A 23,644-nucleotide genomic window follows, 5' to 3' on the forward strand; every position below is an offset into this window, starting at 1 on the left:
GACTTTCTCTTTCATAGGTTCACTTCAATGCTGCAGTTGCTATACGAACGCTATACCATAACACCTGACGTACCTCAGATAGCTGGAAGATCAGGGAAAGTGTCTGCTCAAGCGGATAAGACCTGGGAGCCAGAAGCCATCCTCACGTCCAGGCTGTAGAACTTGATGAAAATGCTAGAAGAGGACCATCCTGCAACAGCACAAACATCTTTCATTGAAGACCTTTTAATGAAGGCCTGAGAAGAAGCCATTACTCTAGGTTACTTGGTCTGAGCTCAAAGAAGAATATGCTTCGCCAACCTGCACAGGGGGCGAGAATGTAGTCCTCCCTGACAGTTCAGGTACGAAACCATAGCCGTGTTGTCTGTCCTGACTAAAACATGATAATCCTGAAGTTGGGGTAAGAACCGTCTGAGTACCAGAAAGAATGCCAGCAGCTCCAAACGATTTATGTGCCAACCCGATGCACCTCTGTCCAGGCAGCAGGATGCTCTTTTGTAGGTTCGCTTATAAACCTATAGGCTCCTCAGGTGACTGAGCACCAAGTGTCAGTGTGCCAGTGCCTGATCCTGAGATTGAGTTAGAATTTGCCAATCGTCCAGGTAGTTCAAAATTCGGATGCCCTGGAGCTGCAACGGGGCCAGAACTGCATCCATACATTTTGTGAATGTTCGAGAAGCTTGAGCCAGTCCGAATGGAAGAACTCGATAATGGTATGCTTTGCCCTTGAAAGCAAATCTGAGGAACTTCCTGTCTCTTGACGATCTGGACGTAAAAATATGCATCTTTTAGTTTGACAGTTCCAAACCAATCCCCGTATTGGACCTGAGAAAAAATGGACTTTAACGTCAGCATCTTGAATTTTCTCACTCTGAGCACAAGATTTAAGTGACGCATGTCCCAATCGGACATACACCACCATCCTTCTTGGGCACAACAAAATACTATTTGGAGTGGGGCTTTGAAGGCCTTCATAAATGGGCCACGCGCACATGACCCTAAGGCTGTCTCGAACTCTGAAGGCTATGAAGCGCAGAGTGTGAGGAAGTGCTTGTCATGAAGACTCTACCTAGTTTCTAGTTGCTGATTATTTTGACGACTGCAAGATGACGATTATTATTATTATCCGTCAAAAATATAGTCACCTATCTTTAGTGATGCAGCACGGAGAGCCGCTTCAGAAACTGCTGAGTAGCCGGGATCAGCTCTGGTGACCGTGTCGGAGCCGTAGTGCAACGCAGACATGTGCATTGTTGTTAAGTGTTAATAGGTTTTTTGTTGTTTATTTATGATACAGTGTAGCTTCACTGATTATAACGGGAGTGTTTTTAAAGTAATACTTGTGCTAGACTGAAGTCATTTATGATGTTCTTTGGTAATGTAAATATTCTTTGCTCGTTTCTGTTTGAATAACTGAGAAAATGTAACTATTTGATTAACTGCTTGTCATCAAACATTTCAAGAACATATGAAAGATTCATGTACGTATGTTTCTGTCTCCTCAGCACCATCACAAGCCCCTACTGGCAACTCCTAACCACGAGAGACCTCTCAGGCTGTCTTAAATAACCGGGAGAGTAAGAGTGATTCTTAGCTTTAAGAAATTTGATAACTTGCTTTTATACTTATAAGACTAAAATGGCACTTTTAAAAGCTTGATAAATACCGGCCCTGCTTCATAAGTCTGGAGTACACCCATAGAATGAAGCACGGCCGTGGCCTGTCAAGCGGCCATTTGTAATATTTCCTGACCAAAGCGGAAGTAATCCTAAACGGCTTGGATGGCAACAGGGGGCGTAACTACCAAGACAGAGCTGAGTTTGAGAGTTTCTTCTATGGCCGGCATCGCCACATAGCCGTGTTCCACCATTTTGGAAACTGTGGCAAAATCAGCAGCAATGGGATTGATAATATGCGTCGAAAAAGGTTGTTTCCAGGACCTTGAAACCTCAGGGTGAAGGTCTTGGAAGACAGTGAGAGGCCTACGGGGCTGAGACGAAGTACGGCTAGACAAAAATCGGTCGTCCAGTTTTGACTGGGCTTGATTTTGTGCCGGCTTGCTATCCCATTCTTACCCCAGCTTATCCACAGCGTGCGTCACAACGTCTAACAGTTCACTGTAAGATGGGGAGGCGCGTGTCTCCTGTCCGCTCGGAGGGAGAGAACTGCATGCTTCACCCATCAAATCCTCTGAATCGGAGGCCACTATGGACAGCATGTCTTCGTCATACGGTTCACAACCTAAATAAATCGCATTACGATCTTCCGGGGAAGGGCTGCAAATCATTGTTGACAAAGACATCAGGCACCATGTAGGCTTGCACGTGTCCTGGAGAGAGTGAGAGAAGGGAGAAAACTCTGTCGTCTCACTTTCCATGAGCTCCAGCTCACATGTGTCACCCCAAGAGACCTTCTCGTGCGGCACCTCGGCAACCGCAGAAACGGGATAGCGGGGGTTAGACATGAGGCCTACTTTCTTTTCTACTTTCTCAGGCTATCGCAGTGTTGACAGTCAGAAAGGCTGCTAAGCGCCACTTGAGCGTGTTGTAGGCCCAAACATTGCATGCACCTGTTATGAGTGTCTCCTCCAGCGATGAACCTGTCACATGGCTCAGCGTATATCCTGTAGCTCATCGTGTCTGCTGAAGAGGAGTAAACTGCACTTTTGGAGGAAAATAGCTGAGAACATGATGAAATACCGTGGTCCTATGGGCCACAGATGATTTGTTTCCTTAAGGAAATGAAATCTGATGAAACAGCATGCAGCACGCTGATATGAGCATATTTGATGTATGTACGGGGTGGTGCTAAAGTGCTGTTGGCCAATAAATTGGCATGATAAGGGCTTCAGACATTCGTCACACTGAAGGTGTTCCCATAATGACCGCTGTTGAAGCATTAAAGTGAACCTATGAAAGGGAACTGAGAGATGATGTCTAGGCACTGTAGACTAACCATGCACTCTTATTAAACCTTGGCAGGACTAAATGAGCATGATCATGGAAGATCTACAACAGTACGTGGAAACTTCATGTATGGCAGAGCCAATAACAAACTGAGCCCTGTCATGTGGTTGGTTGAGTCATCTTACATCATTATCAAGAAACAGAGGAGTGTACATGTAACATAACCATGGCAAAGCATATTAGCAGGCTGGATTGTTCTTCCAGTAGCAGATTTATGTGGCACTTTCATGGCGCCTTACATTGTGGATCTGGTGGAACAATATTTTATTGTTTTCCTTTTATGTTGCCTATGATTAGAAAAAGGTCAATAAATGAATTTGACAACCCAAAACATGATGATGTTTCAACATATAATGGCAATGTTCCTGTAAAAATGACAGGCTGTTCTGTAATGACACAGCGTGACTTCATGGAAGCTATTGTTGTTTGGATTATGACTCTTCTTTACCAGTAATCCTGCACTGATTCTTGACAGTCGATTACCATTACAATGCATAACATGCCGGTTCCTTCTCTTTCAGTATCTTCAATTACTGTTTCGTTATTTGTGAGGGTTGCTTTTGTAGACAGAATAGAATGTCAGGTTAGGTTTGTTTTTAAGATATTCCACCACAGTAACTGGGTTTATTTTCTTAGCTACTCTACATAGAAGAAACCAAAAACAAATTACCACAGTTTACACTTCACTAAACAACACCATTTCCTAAAAATGCAACATACACTTGCCAATATTTAAGGGAAATAGGAAGTTTCAGCGTATCATATGGGGAAATTAGTTGAATATTGCTATAGAGTTTTGTGTAAGGGAAGGATCAATGACTGCATCGACATGCCTCATTGGACAGTTTAGTTGAATCATGTAAAAGGTCATATGAACCAGTGTCAATTACATATATGCAGCGCTGAAGATGTCATTATAATAACGAGTATAACCATCAGACAAACAGGCAAAATACAATAATGAGGTCAAGTCTGGTTTCCTATGCTTAATACAATAACATAAATATGATATATTGTTTAAAGTGAAAACTAGGGTTGTATTCATACAATAAAACAATATTTGTTTCCTCTAAAATAATTCCTAACTGTGTTGTTTTTATAATAGTTTAATAATAAAAAGTAGACAGTTAAGCACTGCGTTGAAAATATACGTTTATTTGAGCATTTCCCTCTTCATACACTTGGCAAAATATACGAAAACGACAATAGATTTCAGCAACCGTGCATACATTGCACAATGCATTAATAAATAATAACCTTAACTGTGACATAACCTATAAACACATCAATCGTGCAGACAAACACGAGAATGTGTATCCTCATATGTATATGAGCGGCTAAAATGAAAATGAGTCGAAGCAAAACAATATGCTCGCACTGTTGTCCTTTTTCATATCGATAAACTTGACACTAAGTAAGGTAACGCTGACGTCAACAACCTATCTTCATGTAGGGAAAAAGTAGGGAAAACAGCCCGCTGAGTGACAGCTTCAAGACCCAATGGCGTTGTCTGCAGTCGCTGTTCTTTAAAGATCCGACCAATAGGTATCGAGGAAGGGAGGGGGTGAGGCAACTGGGCGTCGAGGCGAAGTTAGGTTGACGAATGGCAACCAACAGAGGACTACGAGTTGAAAATTGGATTATTTGATCATCGGACTGGCTTTAACGTTACGTGAACGGACGCGGAGCACGTTAAGGGCAACCCGCTGATGATACCGCTGATTTCGGAGGCCGCCGTTTCGTTTCGATGAGCTTCGGGGAGACCCCCGCTTTTCGCGAATAGGTCGCGCGACAGATTAGCCGCGGCGTGCTGAGACCGAGTTCAAGAAATCACAAGTTGCACGCGCGAGAGGAAGACCCTTCCGTGCGATTGTTACCACCGCCCGCCGAGACATCTGGGTGCTCGGATCTCCGATTATGACGTAGTTGGGGTTTTGTGACACATTGTTAACTCAAGTGCAGTTACATCTGATGAAAGAGGCCCTAAAGTACCTGGCGAAATTATAATAAATTCATATTAATGGATGGCAGCCACTGCATGTTTGACAGAGTGAGAAGATTCAAGACATTTGTCACTAGATTGGTTTCTGGGTGATTGCGTCTATTTCGGGTTCTCAGGACGACCAGGCTATTGAGAAACTTACCGTGCATGTCATAATTTATTTTAATTATTATCAGTGGTCGGGGTTAATTTATGGCTTTTGATAGTGGAAGTTGCACCTCTGTTGAATCCAGTGTCTCGCGGAGTTGCTGTCTTTTACGTTTTATAGGATGTGATGACAATGCCTGGTACAACTTGAGCACCAAAGATGATGGACTTTACTGTAAAATATTTCAGCTACTAGTCTAATTTCTACTTCAAAACAGCAACCTGTATGTTTGAGACTTGTTAAGAGAGACTGTCTTATTTATTCGTAATATTATTAATTACGCTTGCTACTTAAATATCCATATTTGCTGTGAATCTTCAACCGATGGTCAAGCTTCAGAGACACATCTCAGAGCATCTCGGATTGCAGAAACGTCTCAATGTCTGTGGATGAAGCGCGGTTAAAAAGTTCTGCTTTTTACACATAGGAGAAACGATTATAAGCGAGCTGCACTGAAAGTAGAAGCGCCTTGAGAAAGAAACCTGGTCAAAATGTCAAGTGAATACACCTGCAGTGCTCAGTATGACACTGATGACACCTTTCGCAGCACTGAACGCGCGGGGTATGTGAACGGCGGCCGCGCGTCCGTCGCGTCTTCTGCCGCCTTCGAGGTCATCGGCGGCTCTCTTTACCGCAGAAAGTTGGAGAAGGGTTTCGTCCAGTACCGGGAGGTGCTGGCTGAGGATAAGCGACTCCAGGCCATAGCCACCTTCCACGAGAAAGGACCAGGCAAGTCGCACCACACCCTGGAGGACACATACAGACTGGTGGCAGAGCACTATTGGTGGGAAGGTTCGTCATTTTCTCTTACAGTAGTGTTCTTTTTATTACTTGTTTTTACAACAGATGCATTGTTTAAGTGTCTGTTTTGATTTAATTTTATATATATATAAAATTAAACTTTGAATCAAATCATTATTATGAAATTGAATTAATTTTTTTTAATGAGTTATTTATTAAACAGTGATACTATTTATAATTGTAATATAAATAATTATAAAATGTATATTTAGGCAAGCTTAATACAAGCATTTATGTATTTGAGATTTTCTGCGAGACTTGCAACTGTTGGAGATGCAACAAAGTTTATGCAAATGAGCAGTGCAATTTCCATTGAGAGTCCAGACAGTGGTCTGCCACCTGACAGTTAAAATCCCGCGGTGGAGACATTTAGCTGTTGACTGTGTGAATGGGAATTTAAGATTAAAGGGTTACTCCACCGCAAAATGAAAAATTTGTCATTAATCACTTACCCCCATGTCATTCCAAACCAGTAAACGCTTTGTTCGTCTTCGGAACACAATTTAAGATATTTTGGATGAAAACCAGTAGGCTTGAGACTGTCCCATAGACTGCCAAGTAAATAACAGTGTCAAGGTCCAGGAAAGTATGAAAAGCATCGTCAGAATACTCCATCTGCCATCAGTGATTCAACCGTAAGGTTATGAAGCGACGAGAATACTTTTTGTACACGAAGAAAATTAAAACTATTTTATTAAACAATTCCACTCCTCTGTGTCACTCCAAATCAGCGTAGAGCCATTTTGGCAAATCTGAGTAGTATGCAGGCGGCATACGCTCTTCTGTGTCAGCCGTGCCAGTGTATTTACACTTTGGTTTGAATGAAAACAGCGCATCAGCGCAGCGCTGCTGACACAGAAGACCGTGCACCATTTTCATGCTGCTCAGATTTGCCAAAATGGCGCTACGCTAATTTGGAGAGACACAGAGGAGACGAATTGTTGAATAAAGTCGTTATTATCATTTTCTTCATGTACAAAAAGTATTCTCCCTGTTTTCATCCAAAATATCTTAAATTGTGTTCCGAAGACAAACAAAGCTTTTACGGGTTTGGAACGACATGGGGGTAAGCGAATAATGACTACATTTTCATTTTGGAATGGAGTATTCATTTAAAGTTGTATATTTCTAAATTGACAGTGAATGAACAGGTAGGGGACTCTTCATAGCCAATGCTTGCTTACTAAACTTGTAGTAAACTTGGAAGTTTTATTGATATTTTTGTCCTGCTGCCTGATAATATATCAATCAGAAAGGCGTGTAGTTTTTTTATTTTTATTTTTTTTATCACATCTAGCTATAGCTGTCTTTACACTTGTAAAGTGACGCAGAGATGCAGTAGAATTTTACGTGAGTTACAGGCACAAGAAAAAATTTATCAAGCACTCAAAAAGTCACAATGTTGCACTCAAAAATTCACAAATGTTGCCTTCTCACACTCATCCTACAGAATCTCTGAATTAAGGGGTTGGGGTGCATTGGAGTTGTCATGTTTTAGGATGAGTATCATGCTGCATTGCTTCCTTATGGAGGATTTTACGGTGGCACAAATCTCCCTCAGGGCCACTTATCTAGAGACTTCTTATGATGTTTTTAATACCTAAACTTCTTTTGGAATGTCAGATATACATTTAGTTATGCTTGGCATTAGACGATGGCTTTCTGATTGAGCATCTGGGCCGGTAACTGAAAGGTTGTTGGTTTAATTTGAAGATGATGTAATCGATCACTTAAGACACTTAACCTTGGGTTATTCTAGGAGCACTGAAACTTTTATTTGTGTACTAAATGCTTTGGTCAAAATAATACTCAGAACTAATGGTTCAGATCATTGTTTGAGCTCCACATTTATAGCCAAATGCTAACTAAACTTGTAGATTGCTGACTGTAATGACTCATGACCATTGAGTATTCAGCTCAATGTTCAATGCATTTATTTTAGGGACTGTCCCTCTGGAATAATCTAAGGTTATGTGTCTTGTGATCTGTCACCTGACTAGTCATAAAAGTTCATGGATTATCACTTCTGGTTTTCAAACCCACAAACTTTAATTTAGATCTTTAACCTCTAATCTACACCACTTCACAGTCCTTTGAGAATAGTTTGCAGGATGGCATATCTGTTGCTTCACTCTCACATTGGTAAATCAGGAATTTCTGTGATGGGAGTAATAAAAGTAATAATATGAGCTTTCGGTGTACTGTCATGTTTTCACTGAATTGCACCATGAGAGATTTCTCAATATGGTTTATTGGGGTATTTTGTCTGTGCCACAAAAACTAAGAGTTCGCTCAAAGAACTTGTTACAAACTAGAAGAACAAGTACTTCTTATGAGGATAAAATGCTTAGGTGTAATTCCAAATAGTTGTAGATCAAATTTGTGGATTAAAAATGCTGTTGACTGATTAATTTTGTGAGGTCATTAGCAACGTTGATTTATTAAACTGAGAGTGATATTTATGAATGTGTATGATATGAGGATCAAATTTGTATAAAGAAACAAGATTTCAAAGTAATGCCAGTTTTCAATCCATTAAATCTATCTATCTATATATATATATATATATATATATATATATATATATATATTTATTTATTTGTCATTTCCCTCTATTTCAGTTGGAATATAAAATGCTGCATAAACTATGTTGCATTTTGAGTAATTTTAGCATCAGACCCTCATTCATGTTTTTAAATAAACCCAAGTTTGCTATATAAAATTAAGTAAAAATGTGTTTACCAAGCTTAACCTCTTTTTCCTTTGGCATAGGGTTAGGTAACAGCGGATATATTAGGGATCCAGTGATAGACGTCGGTTTCAAATGCTCCTGTGTGGATCTGAAGCGCTCGTTGAAGAGCGTGAAAGATGTGCATTTACAACATGTTTCTGAAGTGATTATCATTGTACCCAATCACAGACACCGTTGAGCACAGGAACACAATGGCCAATCAGATGTGTTTAAGTATCTGCTCAACAGTGCTTAAAATGCTAGGGGGAAATGCTGGTACGGTCACATTTGTAAAATGTCAGTAACTATTCGGTACTTTCGACAACCCTTACTTTGGCAAGTTTCTCATTAGTTGTACTATGAGATGGTCATGACAGCTCTGACTCTGTTCAAAATTGTGCTATTATTTTCATTGCTGAGCACAAAATTCACCTGCTGCTAAATGAGATTCCTGCGTTAGCTATCAGCTGCATAGTTTGCAGTCTTAATCAATGTAGTCTGTAATGTGAAAGTGAAAGAGAATGGGTGATGCCCACACAGAAGTTACACACAGAACTGATCTACTTGTGGAATTAGGAGTGGTCTGAGAGCACTGACTTTCTTTTTTGCATAGACGGATCTTTTTCTGTAATAATTTTGTTCTATTCTTCATTTTAGGAATGTATTTTCAAGTCAGAGACTATGTCTTTGGCTGTGAGGAATGTCAACGCAGTCAGTCTGAGAGATCAGTGGTAAGATTGGTTTTTCAAACATATTTATCCACATCTCAGTCAGGATTGCTCATTTGTTTTGAATTTATCTCTTACTTTCTCTTTGTCTCTGTCTCCAGTGTTCTGATGTGGGACTTATCTCCAGGATTGTGGAATCACATAGTCATCAAGTCTTAAGTAAGCTCAATAGCCAACGGGAAGCAGGGCTCTTCTGTGATATCACACTGAAAACTGGAGGTGGCCAGTCTTTCGTTGCCCACAAAGCAGTCCTTGCAGCGGTGAGCGAGTACTTCCAGGAGTTATTTACTGAAATGGACTCAGGCACTGATCCCCAGTCACATGTTGACCTCACAGGTATGGTGCAGTATGTTTTCGAGAAAAAACAGTGTTTGTTTACACTTGTATCAATTTGAAAAGGGCATTATTGAAATTGTTAAGCATATTTTAAATTTTTTTATTGAATTTATTGTTACAGGGTTTCCATGGTCATAGGAACCTTAGAATATTAAGTAAAGTTAAACGTGTAATTTTCAGGACTGGAGTCATAAAAAAAGAATAAATTTTAAGACTGAACCTCCCACATTTGTATTCCAGCAGATCCTCAACCTTTAGACAATCGTTATCCTATGACAGCACATTTATATCTTGTATTTTATCCTTCAGGGCATTAATCACTCATCATTTATGGTTTCTCATATAGGTTTCAGTGAGCAAAGTTTGCTTGCTTTACTTGAGTTCTCATACACTTCCACCCTCAATCTGAATTTGGACATCTTGACAGAGGTTTGTGCCATGGCCCGCCATTTACGCATGTGGCCTGCCCTTGAGGCCTGCTCTGCTATCAAAAGGGAGCGAGAGACTTGTCAGTTACGTTCCAGAATGCACAGTTCTGCTGTGGAACCAAATAATTCAATGGCTGGACTTTTCAGGAGGGACCACTCCTCAACTTCAGGAGGGAAAGTGGGACTCAAGAGGAGAAGAGAGGATGAGGAAGGAGAAGGCTCTGGGTCTTCCTGGAACATCCAAGCACAGCACAGAGAGCACATTGTTGATAAGCTCACAGATGAATCTGAAACAGAAACCTCAAACCCTCAGTTGCAATGCCAAGTCCCCTCCAGTTTTCAGGTGGAGGGAAATGGCTTTCCATGCAGCCCAAATCGCAGAATGAAGCTCATGGACTTCAAATCTCCATCCTGCAAGAAAAAATCGTCCTCCCGCCCCACCTCTTCAATCATATCAACATCTCCTTGCACCTCTACTCGTTCTTCCTCTCCATCACGCCGTCTGCTTCGTTCTTCACCTGGCGCTGCACTTGCTTTGCGCAGACTCCTGCCCAAAATTGACCTTTCCACCAAGAGAAAGAGGAAGTCCTCTTCCTACCGGTCATACAAGCCCCAGTGTGAATTCTCAGTGACTCCCTTCCAATCTCAGGCAAATTCTTTGACCCGTGTTACCTCATTAAAGGTAAAGGACGAGGATGTGGAGGAGGAGGTATCTAACACAGTCCCTCAGGATGAGGTGCACAGCCCACGTGCTCAGGAGAAATACCGTCTTCTTAGCTTCCTTGGCTTGCAGAGGAAATCCCTGGTGCCTGGTCCAGAGGAGCTGTCTGGCTGGGGGCAGAAAAAACGACTTAGGAAGTTAAAAGTCAGTGATTATTCACTAACAGCCCGACGTAAACCTCGTGCACAGGACGTCCCGTTGAGTTTCGGAACTAGTTTAGGGGTGCTTGCCACCGTTAATCCTACTCTGTCCCTCTGTGACATGAGCAGAATGGACTTGCTGAACAGACCAGTGAAAGTAGAACTTTGGAACCAAGAAAGGTCCAAAAGGAAAAGACATGATCCTGCAGGGCAAGCTGGGCAGCCAATTGCAAGAGTTACTCGTAGTAGGTCATTGCTGCAGACAGAGTCCAGTGCAACAGATCGACCGCTCAGACGCCACCACAGAAATGAAGATAAAGCACCTTCCCACCCTGCACGAAAAGGTAGAGTACCAGCACACAATGCCTCTTCCCCGTCAAAAAGCACTATGCTCAGGATAAAACAGGAATCTTCAGAAAGTGCCATCCTGCAACCTATTCATCGTCGTAATACTGCCTATAACCCCCAGGGAACTTCTCCTAAATCAACAGGACGTAGGGGTCGCCCACCAGCAGATCGCACAGTAAGGGTAGCCACAACAAAGTTGCAGCACACAAAGCGGCACAAACCTGGGCGCCCCCAAAAAGACAAACCTAAGAGCTCAAAACAAATAGAAAGCAAAACAAAATGCAACCATGCTACAGGAATGCCACATGCAAAGCAGAGCAGAACTGAAAGAGGAACACAGGTAAAGGAGAACAGAAAAATTAAGGAACGCGGCAACAGAAAAGAGAGTCCTGAAGTTCCATATGCCATTGTGAACTGGGATACTTCCAACCATCAGCAACTTCACAGCCATCCCCTTTACAAAACTATAAAGGAAGAGCCAGCTGACCCCTTGCCCCTTACCCAGCCATTTCCAATCAGTGACTCCTCTGACCTGGGCAAGCGTCAGAGCAAACCACCCATCAAACTGTTAGATCAAGGCTTTCTTTTCGGCTTCTGTCGGTCACCAAGTGGCATTAAACGGGAGGAGGAGAGCGTGGACATCTACCTAACTCATGGAAATAGTTCCCATTGTGATTCATCTCCTGGCATGGTGAGAAGAGATCGGGTGAGGGCCAGGATTATGCCAGACCGGACGGGTCTAAATGGGCCTCACTGGGCTGGACTTGGCAACAGGCACTCCCCTTTTTCCCAAAGGACTGCTGTCCGAGTGAAGGCCGAGAGGGATGAAACAGGAATGTCCCAAGGGTCACAGGTTAACCAAGTTTCTAGACACCCCCAGGTCAGCAAGAGAAGCTGTAAAGTCAAGAAAGAACCTACAAAGACAAAGGTGACAAGTTTTTTTCCTCATGCCAGCAGATGCTGATGTTTATTCTTATGACAAAGGCATGTTACATAACTGTTGTTTTGTAAACTTTTATAGAGTCTGGTTTAGGGAAGTAGTACTGGAATGTCAATCGTTGGAAAGAATGATACTAAATTTAAACTAGTAATAAACAGAAAGTGATAATTGAAAAAGATCAAATATTTATCTCTTTTTTTTTTTTTTGTCATTTGTAGAATGTAAATAAGCTGCTTCCTCTGAGCAGTCAGCGTTCCGTCCTACTGGAATCCATCCGACGGGCACGTCTGAAACAACAGAAGGGTCCTCACGGTCAGGCCTCCGGTGGACCACATGCTTGCCTGCAGTGCAGAGCCTCCTATAGGGACTGTGATGCTCTTATTATGCACCGGATCAGGCACATTGAAGGCAAACACTGGCCCTGCCCGGTATGTATAAGGTCTCCTGAGGTCCTGGAGGTGCTCCCTTCCCTTCCCTGCAATGTGCCTGTATACTGCACAGAGTTTATTGTCCTTATTGTAAAAAGTATGCACATGTGAAGCATATTGATAGAGCAGTGTGGGTTTGAATTCGCAGAACTTATCAATCCCGTTTATTCTTGCTCACTCCATTTCAGGCTTTCTGCTTTATAAAAGTTATTTTCCCAAGCCGACATTGTACTTCTATATCTGGTTTTCTTATTTAATTCTCTTTTGCAGTTGTGCAGCAAAACTTTCTTCAGACAGAGAAATGTGAGGAATCACATAAGGACACATAATCCCAAGATCTACAAATGCCGCCAGTGCATCGCTGCTCAGTGAGGTCAGTCTGTAATCCAGAGATGTCTTAATATTTTAATTTGTGTTTGAATTTATCCCATGATAATTTCAATGCCTTGTCTTGAATTTTAGGTAAAAAGCCACAGGATTAAATGAAGAGGAGCAAAGCTTTATTTCTTTAAATATTAACGCTGTAAATACAAAGGATTTGTGACGTATGACAATGAGGTTAAATTTATTAATGTAAATAATGTTATGATGGTTTAAATAGTCTTTTTCCTCACAATAATTGTTGTTATTTAAGTAGCTAAGCTGAAGTTGCTTTGCAATTGATACAGATGTGTTGAACCATAACTTAACCCATGGTGTATTTCTCAGGGGGCGGAGCCTGATGGTTTAAGGTGATATATGTATAATGAGAATTGTGTAGAATGCTTTAAATTTGTTACTACTAATGTAATTACTGCAGTTGTTATAACTATTGTTATTATGATTATTTTTTATAAATGACATAATCTTGAGTGCACTTAATGTTCACTTTGTTTAGAAACCTAAGAAAGATGCGATGGACTGGGATGTACTTGAATGATTGTTGGAGTGGAGCCAGTGGACTGCCCTTAATGTGTGGTTGTCTGGCAGTGTTTTAGAAAACTAGAACAGAAATTAGTCATTTTAAAATGAAGGTTTGTTAATGGGGTCAGGGTTATTCTAAAAATCACAAAATGGTTAACCTGCATTGGTGAAATAGAAATTTTTGTGAAAACATTTGACTACAGTTTTTCAAAATGAGACAGTGGCTGTGTCTTTCAAATAAGGGAATCCCAAAATGTCTAATGTGATTTTTTTTTTTCTCCTCATTTGATAATTCCTTGTCTGACTTTTTATGCATATCCTTCTTTAACATAAAATGCAATGGACTTATATGAAGAAGTTTTAAATGTTGAGGTGTTTTGTCTGAAAACACAAGTTGAAAATGTAGAAAGGCCAAATAGCCATATAAATAAATTTTGCATTTTAAAATTTACACTTTGCTTCATGTCTAGCTGTGTACTGTGGTATTTTGGGTTGTTACACTACTGAATGTTCAAAGTAAAAAATAAAAAGTAGAATACAATTAAAACACAAGATATTTTATTGTATCTTAATTTAATAAGCATCTCAGTAGTGAATGTGTAAGAAAAATTTCACAATTTCTGCTTGCATATTACATTTAACAGCACTTAATTTGATGTTAAAACATCAAATATTGTTGAAATTATCACGTTTCAGCTAAATCTGTAGCGATTTCAGATGACTTGATACTCTGAAATGAAGGCACCTAATGAAGATATTCCACACTAACTCCCATAGCTGTGCACAAATTCACACACATTATCAATAAGTTTACTTTGAATTGTATGCTTGCTTAATATCATGACAATTTGTGAAAGAATTTGTTTACTGGCATAAATGAGAAAATGTTTATCTGCGGTGTACGAGTCATGAACCAGTTTCTTTGAAGAATAGGAAAGGACCTGACAATTTAAACAGAAGACTTCTGATATTGCTCTTTTGTTAATATGAACACTTGAATCCATGTTGTAGGAGAGACCTGAGCTGTAGAGACCAGGTTGGTGCAAAACATCTGTGCGTTTTCTGGGGCAAGGTTGAGTTGAGAGCTAATGAGAGGTCAGAGTTTGGGATGGTCATCAACACTGTCACAGAGGCCATAGTAACGATCATCAGGTACAGCGTAAACAGCCAGTGCCTCCTTAAACTCCTGCAGCGGGCAGTAGACGTCACTGCAGCCTGGGATTTTTTGGTCCTGCGGGTATAAACAATAACAGCTTCAAATATGGGCAGATGTCAGGAAAAGATTAAAGAAATTAAGAAGGAAATGAAGAACAGTTAATGATAAGCAAGAAATTACAGCTAACATTCAGTGAAGTCAGAGAAGATGAGCCTCTACTCTAAAATGTTTTCCCCCCTAAAGAACACTATTTACATTATGGTTAGTGCTAATATTCAGCAAGGATGCATTAAATTGTAAATATCTTTACTGTCACTTTTGATCAATGTTACAAAAGATTTCCATTTAAAATAAATGCTGTTCTTTTGAACTTCCTTTTTCATTAATTTGAAAAAAAAAAAAAAAGTATGTATATGTATATGTGTATATATATATATATATATATATATATATATATATATATATATATATATATATATATATATATATATATATATATATATATATATGAATATTTCAACACTGACAATAATAAGAAATATGTGCCAAATCAGCCTATTAGAATGATTTCTGAAGGATCATGTGACACTGAAGACTGAAGTTATGGCTGTTGAAAATTCAGCTTTGCATCACAGGATGGGACTACATTTTTAAATATATTAAAATAGAAAACTGTTCATTTAAATTGTAATAATATTCTATAACATTGCTGCTTCACTGTATTTCGGATCAAATAAGTGCAGCCTTTGTCAGCAGAGAGAATTCTTCCAAAAACATTTAAAAATCATACTGACCCTAAACATCTGAGCTACATTTTTATACCCTGATTCCTGTGTGTGTGTGTGTGTGTGTGTGTGTTACCTGGCCAATGTAGGATACTTTAACGTAAGGCTGGTTGGTTTGACGATGCTGGTATAGCTCCAGTGTGATGTCAGCTGCATACGGTGGCCATTTCATGTCAAAAACCCCCAAAGCCATGAGACATGGCATCAGTGTAGTGTCATGCACAGAGTACAGGAACAACTTTCTATATCAATAAACACAAACAGCAGCTCTAAAGATCTTGTTTTCAACTGGACCACTGTGGGGCAGCACCTCTCACGTTTAGCAATAAACTGATTTTTACTGTCTGGAAATAACAGGTGCACAGTGGTCTTTAAACTTAAGTGGACTTTCAAAGAAGTCAGGTTTTGAATGATACAATGAACAGTAGACATGTTGTTCAAAAAGAAGACACCTGTCAGGTTTAGCCATCGTGCCTTGGATTTTGTCCTCTATGTTGGTTAGGAGTGTGTGGAAAAGCGGCCCCACGCACATCTGCAAATTCAGCCTGAGTTCAAACAAAAGCACATGAACACATTTACAGAGGCCTTAAAACATAACCTTCAATCAAGACTCTTTTTTTTTTTTTTGCTGGATTCACTGGCTCCTCACCTCTTACTGGGCTCATAGATGTGATACATCATATCTACTGCTCTCTGCTCCACGATACTCCTCCAGTTCCCCAGAGCTGTAGGAAGCGGCAAGCCGTGGGCCTAGGATCAATAATATAATGGTACTGTGTTTGACAAACAAAGCCAACTGTAGAATGTATCAGGCACTTTACCTCCCTGGCCACCATGTCATCTCTAATGAGGATGAAGTCGAGATGTTGATGAGGATCGACCCCTAACGCTCTCTGGATGCTCTGTAGATCTGCAGCAATGTCAGGAACTGTGGACGATTCTGCCCAACGATGACTACATTTGATGAACAAGACAGAAACAAATACATGGTGTTAAATTACAAGCCATTATTGGGCATTTACAGTACTGTTTATGATTCATTATATTGATCAAAAGTGACAGAAAAGACATTTATAACATACATCAAACAAAAAGGTTTCTATTTTAAAGAACATGATATAATAATATCAAATGTTTCTTGAGCACCAAATCAGAATATTAGAATGATTCCTGGATCATGTGACAATGAAGACTTGAGTAATGGCTGCTGAAAACTCTTGTCATCACATGAATAAATTACATTTTAAAATATATTAAAATATAAAACAGTGATTTTAAATAGCAATATCTTACAATATTACTGTTTTTACTGTATTTCAGATGAAATAAATGCAGCCTTGGTGAGCATAAAACTTCTTTCAAAAACACACACACACAAAAACTTACCGACCCCAAATATTTCAATAGTACTGTATTTCACCACAGCAAAGGTTTAATGTTTTCTGCTATTAAAGTATATTAGAATATTTTTAAGCAGTAAAGAATAACATGTCAAAACCTCAAAAAAAATTGAAAAAGGAAAGATCATCAAATATTTAGGAACTTCTATGAGTTGATAAATCTCCTTCCAAGTCTTGAATTTGAATTTTTTTTTAATAATATTTTAATAATATTTTCCAACTAACTTTCCATTGCGAGCTACATTTCTATATGAATGGTTCTCTATAAATGTTTATCATCATTATTATCAAAGTAGCGAGTTTTATTATCAAAATAGGTTTTACCCAATGAGCCGCTTGAGCAGCTTGCATCCATGATAGTTGGGATAGAGGATTTCCTTCTCTGCCTCATCGGTGAGGATGGACACAACACCTAGAGTGAGAGAAAATCAAACACGGAAAGGCAAACACAGAGTGTGTAATGCTCATCTCATCCATTACTCAACCAAACCACACTGAGCTGCCACCTTACCTGCTTGTTCCTGTTGGAACAGTCCTGCCACCAAACACTTAGCCGACTCAATGGTGCGGACGATGTTGGTAGAGCGAATGCTGTAAATCAACGGCAGATATTCCATCTTACTCTTTTAGCTTAATGATGCAATTCAGAGCCATAAACATATTCATGTATATTAGGATAATTTATTTGATTTTTCGGTAACTACAGTAAGGTCCAATTAGTTATATTAGTTAAAGAGATAATTCACCCAAAAATGAAAATTGTGACATTATTGGGTGAACTATGAAGAGAGTTTTGAAGAGATACGATTGCTTAATATGATGAACTTGATTTGTGTCTCAAAGAATAGCCAAAGTCTTATGGGTTTGGAATGAAATGAGGGTGAGTCAAAACCTTAAGATACAGAATTCATGAATGTTCAGTAATAAAAATACAACTGTTCATTGTTAGTCCATCAAATAATATTTACAGATATAACCTTTAGTAAATTTTAAAATTAACATAAACTAAGATTTTTGTTGTTAGTTCATGTTAATATATTAGTTAACTAATGTTAATAAATGGGACCTTACTGTAAAGTGTTGTTCTCCTCGAGACAAAGTTTAGGGTGCCATTCTTGTCTGTAGCATAAATGGTGCAGAACGATATATTTAAATAAAGAATCATCAACTGCACTCACTAAACTTCTTTAGGGTTGAAAGAAGGTGTGAGGAAGGGCTCTTCTTGTATGTATTTCTTTCGTAACCTCACTCCTAGATCGTACAGCTGTTGCATGCCCAATGTGGTCAGCTGACCTGGATAAGTTCCACCCTATGGAAGCAGAAGTCATTCTTTTTCTTAATATGACAGCCTGGCGCAATTTTCATCTAAACACACAGTTAAGTATGTTTACACCATGTCTGGTATGAAACTGCCTTTTACTGTAGCATCGATCCACTTCATTCCAAACATGCACTCAAAAAGCTACACAAACAAGCCTGAAAATGACACTATATGGCCAAAATTGGGTGGACATCCAAACAGCATCCCATAAAGAGTATATGTTTGTTAAGCGTTTTCAATGAAAGTTTTCCATTATATGTTAAAATATGGCTGTAGGGACTTGCTCCCATTCAGTCACAACAGCATCACTGATGTGGGTAATAGGTTTTTAGTTGGAATCCCAAAGCTGTTCAATGGGGTTCAGGTCTGAGCTTTGTTGCAGGTCAGTCAGGTTCTTCTACAACAGACTCAAAAAACCTTTTTCTTTTTTGACCTCACTTTGTGTACAGGAGCATTGTCATGCTGGAGTATTGTCAGCCTGTTCCCACAAAGTTGAAAGCACACAAATCTCTAGAATGTGAATGTATGGAGTAGCATTAAAGGAACAGTTCACCTAAAAATGGAAATTTACTCATCCTCAGGCCATCCAAGAAGCAGATGAGTTTGTTTTTTCACCTGAAAATTTGGATAAATTTAGCATTATATCACTTGCTTACCAAAGGATCCTCAGCACTGAATGGGTGCCGTCAGAATTCAAACAGCTGATAAAAACATTACAATAATCCACCCGACTCCAGTCCATATTGTAAAGCGAGAAGCTATATGTTTGTAAGAAACAAATCCATCATTAAGAACTTCAAACTTCAGTCGTGTTGTCTGAATCAGGAGAGAAATATGCATAGTTCAAGCGCTGTTTACAAGCAAAAGCAATCCAAAACAGTTATAAAACAAGTACGACAGTGGATTTTGATTTTATCAGCTGTTTGGACTTTAGTCCTGACGGCACCCATCAACTGCAAAGGATCTATTAGTAAAATAAACTGACTAAATTTCTCCAACCCTGCTCTGATGAAGAAACAAACTCTTCTACATCTGAGATGGACGGCCTGAGGGTGAGCAAATGTTCATTTTTGGGTTCCTATTCCTTTAATGTTTCTGTGCTTTGAAATCACCGTTATTACCAAACCTATTAATTAGATGTGTTAGATAGATTGGTTATAATATAATTGGTTATATAATTTGCCTTTTTAGTAGACAACCCACATGCTGAGTTCTAATACTGTGTGTAAAACACCCTCTACATTCTACAAGAATTTGCCACCAATGCATAAACACAAACTCACTGTCAATATTTTGGATCTGTAGCTGTCTTCCACCGGAGCTGGGGGTCTGGGACCCCCCTGCAAGTCTGTAACCATATAGTCTATTTCTGTGTGAGCTGGTGCTTCAAGTAGCTCAGGGACCCATTGTGCCTAGGGGTGCAGAAACCATGCGTCATTCTGGATATAATTGGCATCAACATGTGGACTATTACAGGCATATGACAGTGCCACTGTCTGGGAGTAAAAAAGCATGATGTTAAGATTGACAAATGATTCTGAGATGTTTAAACAATTAAGAATACATGCCACATTTGTGCATTCTCTTCATTCTTGTGTTTTTAACCTTACTGTTTTTAAGTCTCACACACACACACACACACACACACACACACACACACACACAAAACACTGATTATGGTGTTACTTTGGGCACTGAATTGACACTAGTCAGCTCTCTTACCTCCAAAACATCTGGTATAGATTTCAGAGGCGTTCTCGCTCCGTGTCTGAATAAAACTTGAATTAATTTAAGCTCGTATGGAGAGGTTTCAGTCTTATTCTTCTGAGACCAGAACACTGACCCGAGGGCCACTGAACCCATCAAACCCACACGTGCCCACATGATGCACCTAAAAAAGACATCAACAATTGAAATTTATTTGGGAAGTTGACATGTACTCAAGGTTAACAATATTTAAAGACTATTTCACACTATTTTAGAACTTTGCAAATTCATTTTTAATTAAAATGCAAAGTGTTTTTATAACCTCAATAACTGTATATATTTGTCTTCTAAATTCTTCTGTCACAACACAGGAACAATTAAAAGTTAGTGAAGCCTAAAAGGTGATTAAAGCCAACAAACAAAAAGGCGATCACTTATATATATATATATATATATATATATATATATATATATATATATATATATATATATATATATATATATATATATATATATCAAATATACATTTTAACCTAAAACGTCGATGTTGTTTTAAAAATGTGTCAGATACACGCCTTAAATATCAACTATTAAGTCATTGTTTTTCTGCTTTACAGCTCGTATTTAAACTTACTCATATGATGGCATTTTAATTTATTACGCTGAATATATGATTTCTATTCTATAGCCTATACTGTATTTCTATACAGTTGTAGTCTGTATTTGTGTTTTTGTGAAATATGTATCAAAACATGTCAGTACATTTCCATAAGTCACGACTCAAACATAGCAACTTCTGTTATTCAGTAATGCTGCCTGTCATATCCGCAAATTTCAAGCACACGCTCTTGAAAACCAGCCAATATCATGCACTAGTTTGAATTTATTGAGTAAGGAAAAACAGAAAAGTGCTCTAGAGAAATCTAGTTATCTTTAAACATCACCAACCTGAAGGTTTCAGACTCTTAAATCCGCTGCTTTTGAACTGCACTCATTCCTTTCACTTCTGGCAGACTGGATACTACGCCGGCTGACGGTGAGGTGCATTCTTGGATTTGTAGTTTCAGGAGTCTACCGTCTCTTTCCAAAGTGAGCGGAAACACCGTGTTACAAAACTTCATTTCCCGTACACATCCATGTATATGACGTTTGCTGCCGTAATATTCCTATGCACAACGACTATGAAATATAAACGTATTAAATAATCTATCAAATGTCTAAATAATTTTGGGGGCGGTGTTTGAAATGGTCCTAACATAACTAGTAGGATTTGTATACATTAAGGACGTTAAATATTTCGCAGACATACTGTAGGCTACCAGTAGTTATTACAATCTTAATTTATTGGACAAAAAATTAGACTAATTAAGTGCATAATGACGACTGCAGTCTTGTATTGTTCCTGACCCTGTTTTGATGTACAGTAACATGATGCCTTTAATTCCCCTTTATTAAAACAACACACTTTTAGCGTGACTGTCCAAATTAGTCTAATTTTAGCGATGACCTTGAAATGATCAACGTCATACCTAGTTGTTGCTGATACCTGATTATACAAATGAAAAGGTCGAATATTAAATCAGAATTAAATAAACGAGAAAGAATATATTTTAATGATTTAAAATAAATACACTATACAGAAATACATAGCATACAATAATACACTTATTACCACAGGTTCTGACAGTATTGCAATAACAAAACACAATAGGCTACATATTTAAACACACTGCATTTTGATTCTTCCTTTAATAGCTCACAGATCAATAATAGTGACACCAAACTTTGCATTTTGGATTCATTTTGAAAAGGATTCCAAGATGCGGCATACTGAAAAGCTTGCTTCCCTAATTCAGTTTGCACAAATAAAGCCTAATTTACAACTGTTATAAAAAGCTTGCTTCTAATTTAAAGAATAAATGAGAATTTTTATTAGCTAAATATAGGCAACTATTTCTGTTTACTATTAATGTCACATTATGGAACCATTTTGAAGCTACTGCATAAAAAAATTGTGTGCATCAAAATGAGAAATAAAGACATTTAATTTAGAGTTATCCACAGTTAAACAATACAACTTTGTGCTATTTTATTTATATATTTATTTATTGCACTTGTAAATCATCCTCTGTTCCAGCAGACTGTTTTCTGGACCACATCTGGGGTCTCCAGATATCCTAAGTCTGTCTACAGTAATGGCAGGAACCTCTACTATACAGTAAAGGGTTGTGGATCTTCAGGATCCTCTGTAGCAGCCAGGAAAGGAACCTCTGGGATTGGGGAGGCTGAGACAAGATATGTGTGACTGGCCTTGGGCACTGGCATGACATGAACCTTTGCATCCATGACAGTAATCTTGGAAATGAGGGGAGCCATGGCAAGAACCTCTGGGTCAGCAATGAGTGGAATCAGTTGGGTGGATAACCTGTAACAATGACAGGAACCTGACAATGGGCTCTAGAATTGACAGGAACTTTTGGGACTGTAGCGGATTCTGAAGCTACGGGAAGGTCTGCAGAGATGGAAAGGCCACACGTCAGCCTACCAGACACAAAGCTTAATGATAAGACAGTCAACTTGTCATCTAGTGTAGGCCGGTTGGTCAGATCAACAAAAACTGTTATGCTAATTCTGTGCAAAAAGATAGGAGAGATGTCTAGTTATTATTTTACACTTTACCACATACCGTCTTTGATCATTATCTGACACATTAAGGTCTGCAATTTTATACAAAGTTAGATTGTAAGAGATAATATTTTCTCTGTGTATTCAGTTAATTCCACTGCATATGCATGTTTAATTTAGATTGTTAATCTTACATTATTAACAGAGCTTTCCTAACATACTTTTTAAATAATGGAAAATTAGAGTTTTTGTGTGTGCAAATACATATACATAGGTTTTCTACCATTATTGTTCACTAATATATGTTTTTGATGAAGGGATTAGGGTAGGAGAGCAAAAGTAATTGCTTCTAACTGCTTAAGAATGTTAAAGGGATGAACTGAAGGTTTCAAGCAAGTTGCAGCCCAACAGAAGTTATGTCGTACATGTAAGTGTTAGAGTTTGACTGATAAGCATGGAGATGTTGTTATCTCAGGCACTCAAATGCAAGGCCTCAGATAACTCCTGAGTGCACTGCCCCCTCTTTCTATCATACACTTAGTAGAAGATTCAAATATTTTGCCTTTTTTATTTTTTCTTCTGTCTCCCTCTGATGTTTTAAATTTAATCTACAAATACTATTAAAAAAAAATATGTAATGCATATTTCTGTAGTCAAGGTCAGAAGGCCTGGAAAGAGTCTAGAGTATCAAATAAAATGTTTCAATTAAAGATATTTACATATGTCAGTTGGGCATATTATGAGATGTTGAGGAAGATAATTGTAGATGAAGATGAACCGGAAAGTTTACATTTGATTAAAGGAAGTAGGAGGCTGATTATCCAATCAGCTTTGAAAGCCTTTGTTCAATGATTAAATAAATATGTGTGATTTTACTGAATTAATATTCTGTTTTGCTTAGAGCTCATTTGTAGCTCTCTGAGGTATATTTTGGTTGTAAAAGAGATACCCTGGGATCATGATTTTCAGACAAATAAATTTGATTTGGTAATTTTGTGGCCAGACTTTAATTTTAATGATGAATTTCCAC

The 23,644-nt window shown here is 38.8% G+C and overlaps 2 protein-coding genes across 3 annotated transcripts; one reads left to right on the forward strand and one right to left on the reverse strand.

The window, feature by feature from the left end:
- The first annotated feature begins 4,495 nt into the window (after positions 1 to 4,495).
- LOC109095964 lies at positions 4,496 to 14,071 on the forward strand. Of its 2 annotated transcripts, none has more exons than XM_042731055.1 (7): positions 4,496 to 5,845; positions 9,306 to 9,379; positions 9,478 to 9,712; positions 10,059 to 12,277; positions 12,508 to 12,717; positions 12,988 to 13,090; positions 13,180 to 14,071. In XM_042731055.1, the coding sequence occupies exons 1-6, from the start codon at positions 5,608 to 5,610 to the stop codon at positions 13,087 to 13,089; spliced, it is 3,078 nt and encodes a 1,025-aa protein (XP_042586989.1). In that variant the 5' UTR covers positions 4,496 to 5,607; the 3' UTR covers position 13,090; positions 13,180 to 14,071. The 2 variants fall into 2 exon arrangements, with proteins under 2 accessions (XP_042586989.1, XP_042586988.1); XM_042731054.1 differs by having other exon boundaries at positions 4,497 to 5,908.
- Positions 14,072 to 14,156: 85 nt separating this feature from the next.
- acp6 (acid phosphatase 6, lysophosphatidic) lies at positions 14,157 to 21,075 on the reverse strand. Its single transcript, XM_019109634.2, has 11 exons — positions 20,938 to 21,075; positions 20,005 to 20,173; positions 19,566 to 19,694; positions 18,140 to 18,270; positions 17,473 to 17,552; positions 17,286 to 17,373; positions 16,383 to 16,515; positions 16,211 to 16,311; positions 16,014 to 16,106; positions 15,638 to 15,803; positions 14,157 to 14,851 (listed from the first exon to the last, which is right to left on the reverse strand). Exons 2-11 carry the CDS (start codon positions 20,164 to 20,166, stop codon positions 14,717 to 14,719), a joined length of 1,218 nt encoding a protein of 405 aa, XP_018965179.2. The 5' UTR covers positions 20,167 to 20,173; positions 20,938 to 21,075; the 3' UTR covers positions 14,157 to 14,716.
- Between the last annotated feature and the right edge of the window lie 2,569 nt (positions 21,076 to 23,644).

This window comes from Cyprinus carpio, chromosome B9, assembly GCF_018340385.1.
Source record: "Cyprinus carpio isolate SPL01 chromosome B9, ASM1834038v1, whole genome shotgun sequence".
NCBI classification, from domain to species: Eukaryota; Metazoa; Chordata; class Actinopteri; order Cypriniformes; family Cyprinidae; genus Cyprinus; species Cyprinus carpio.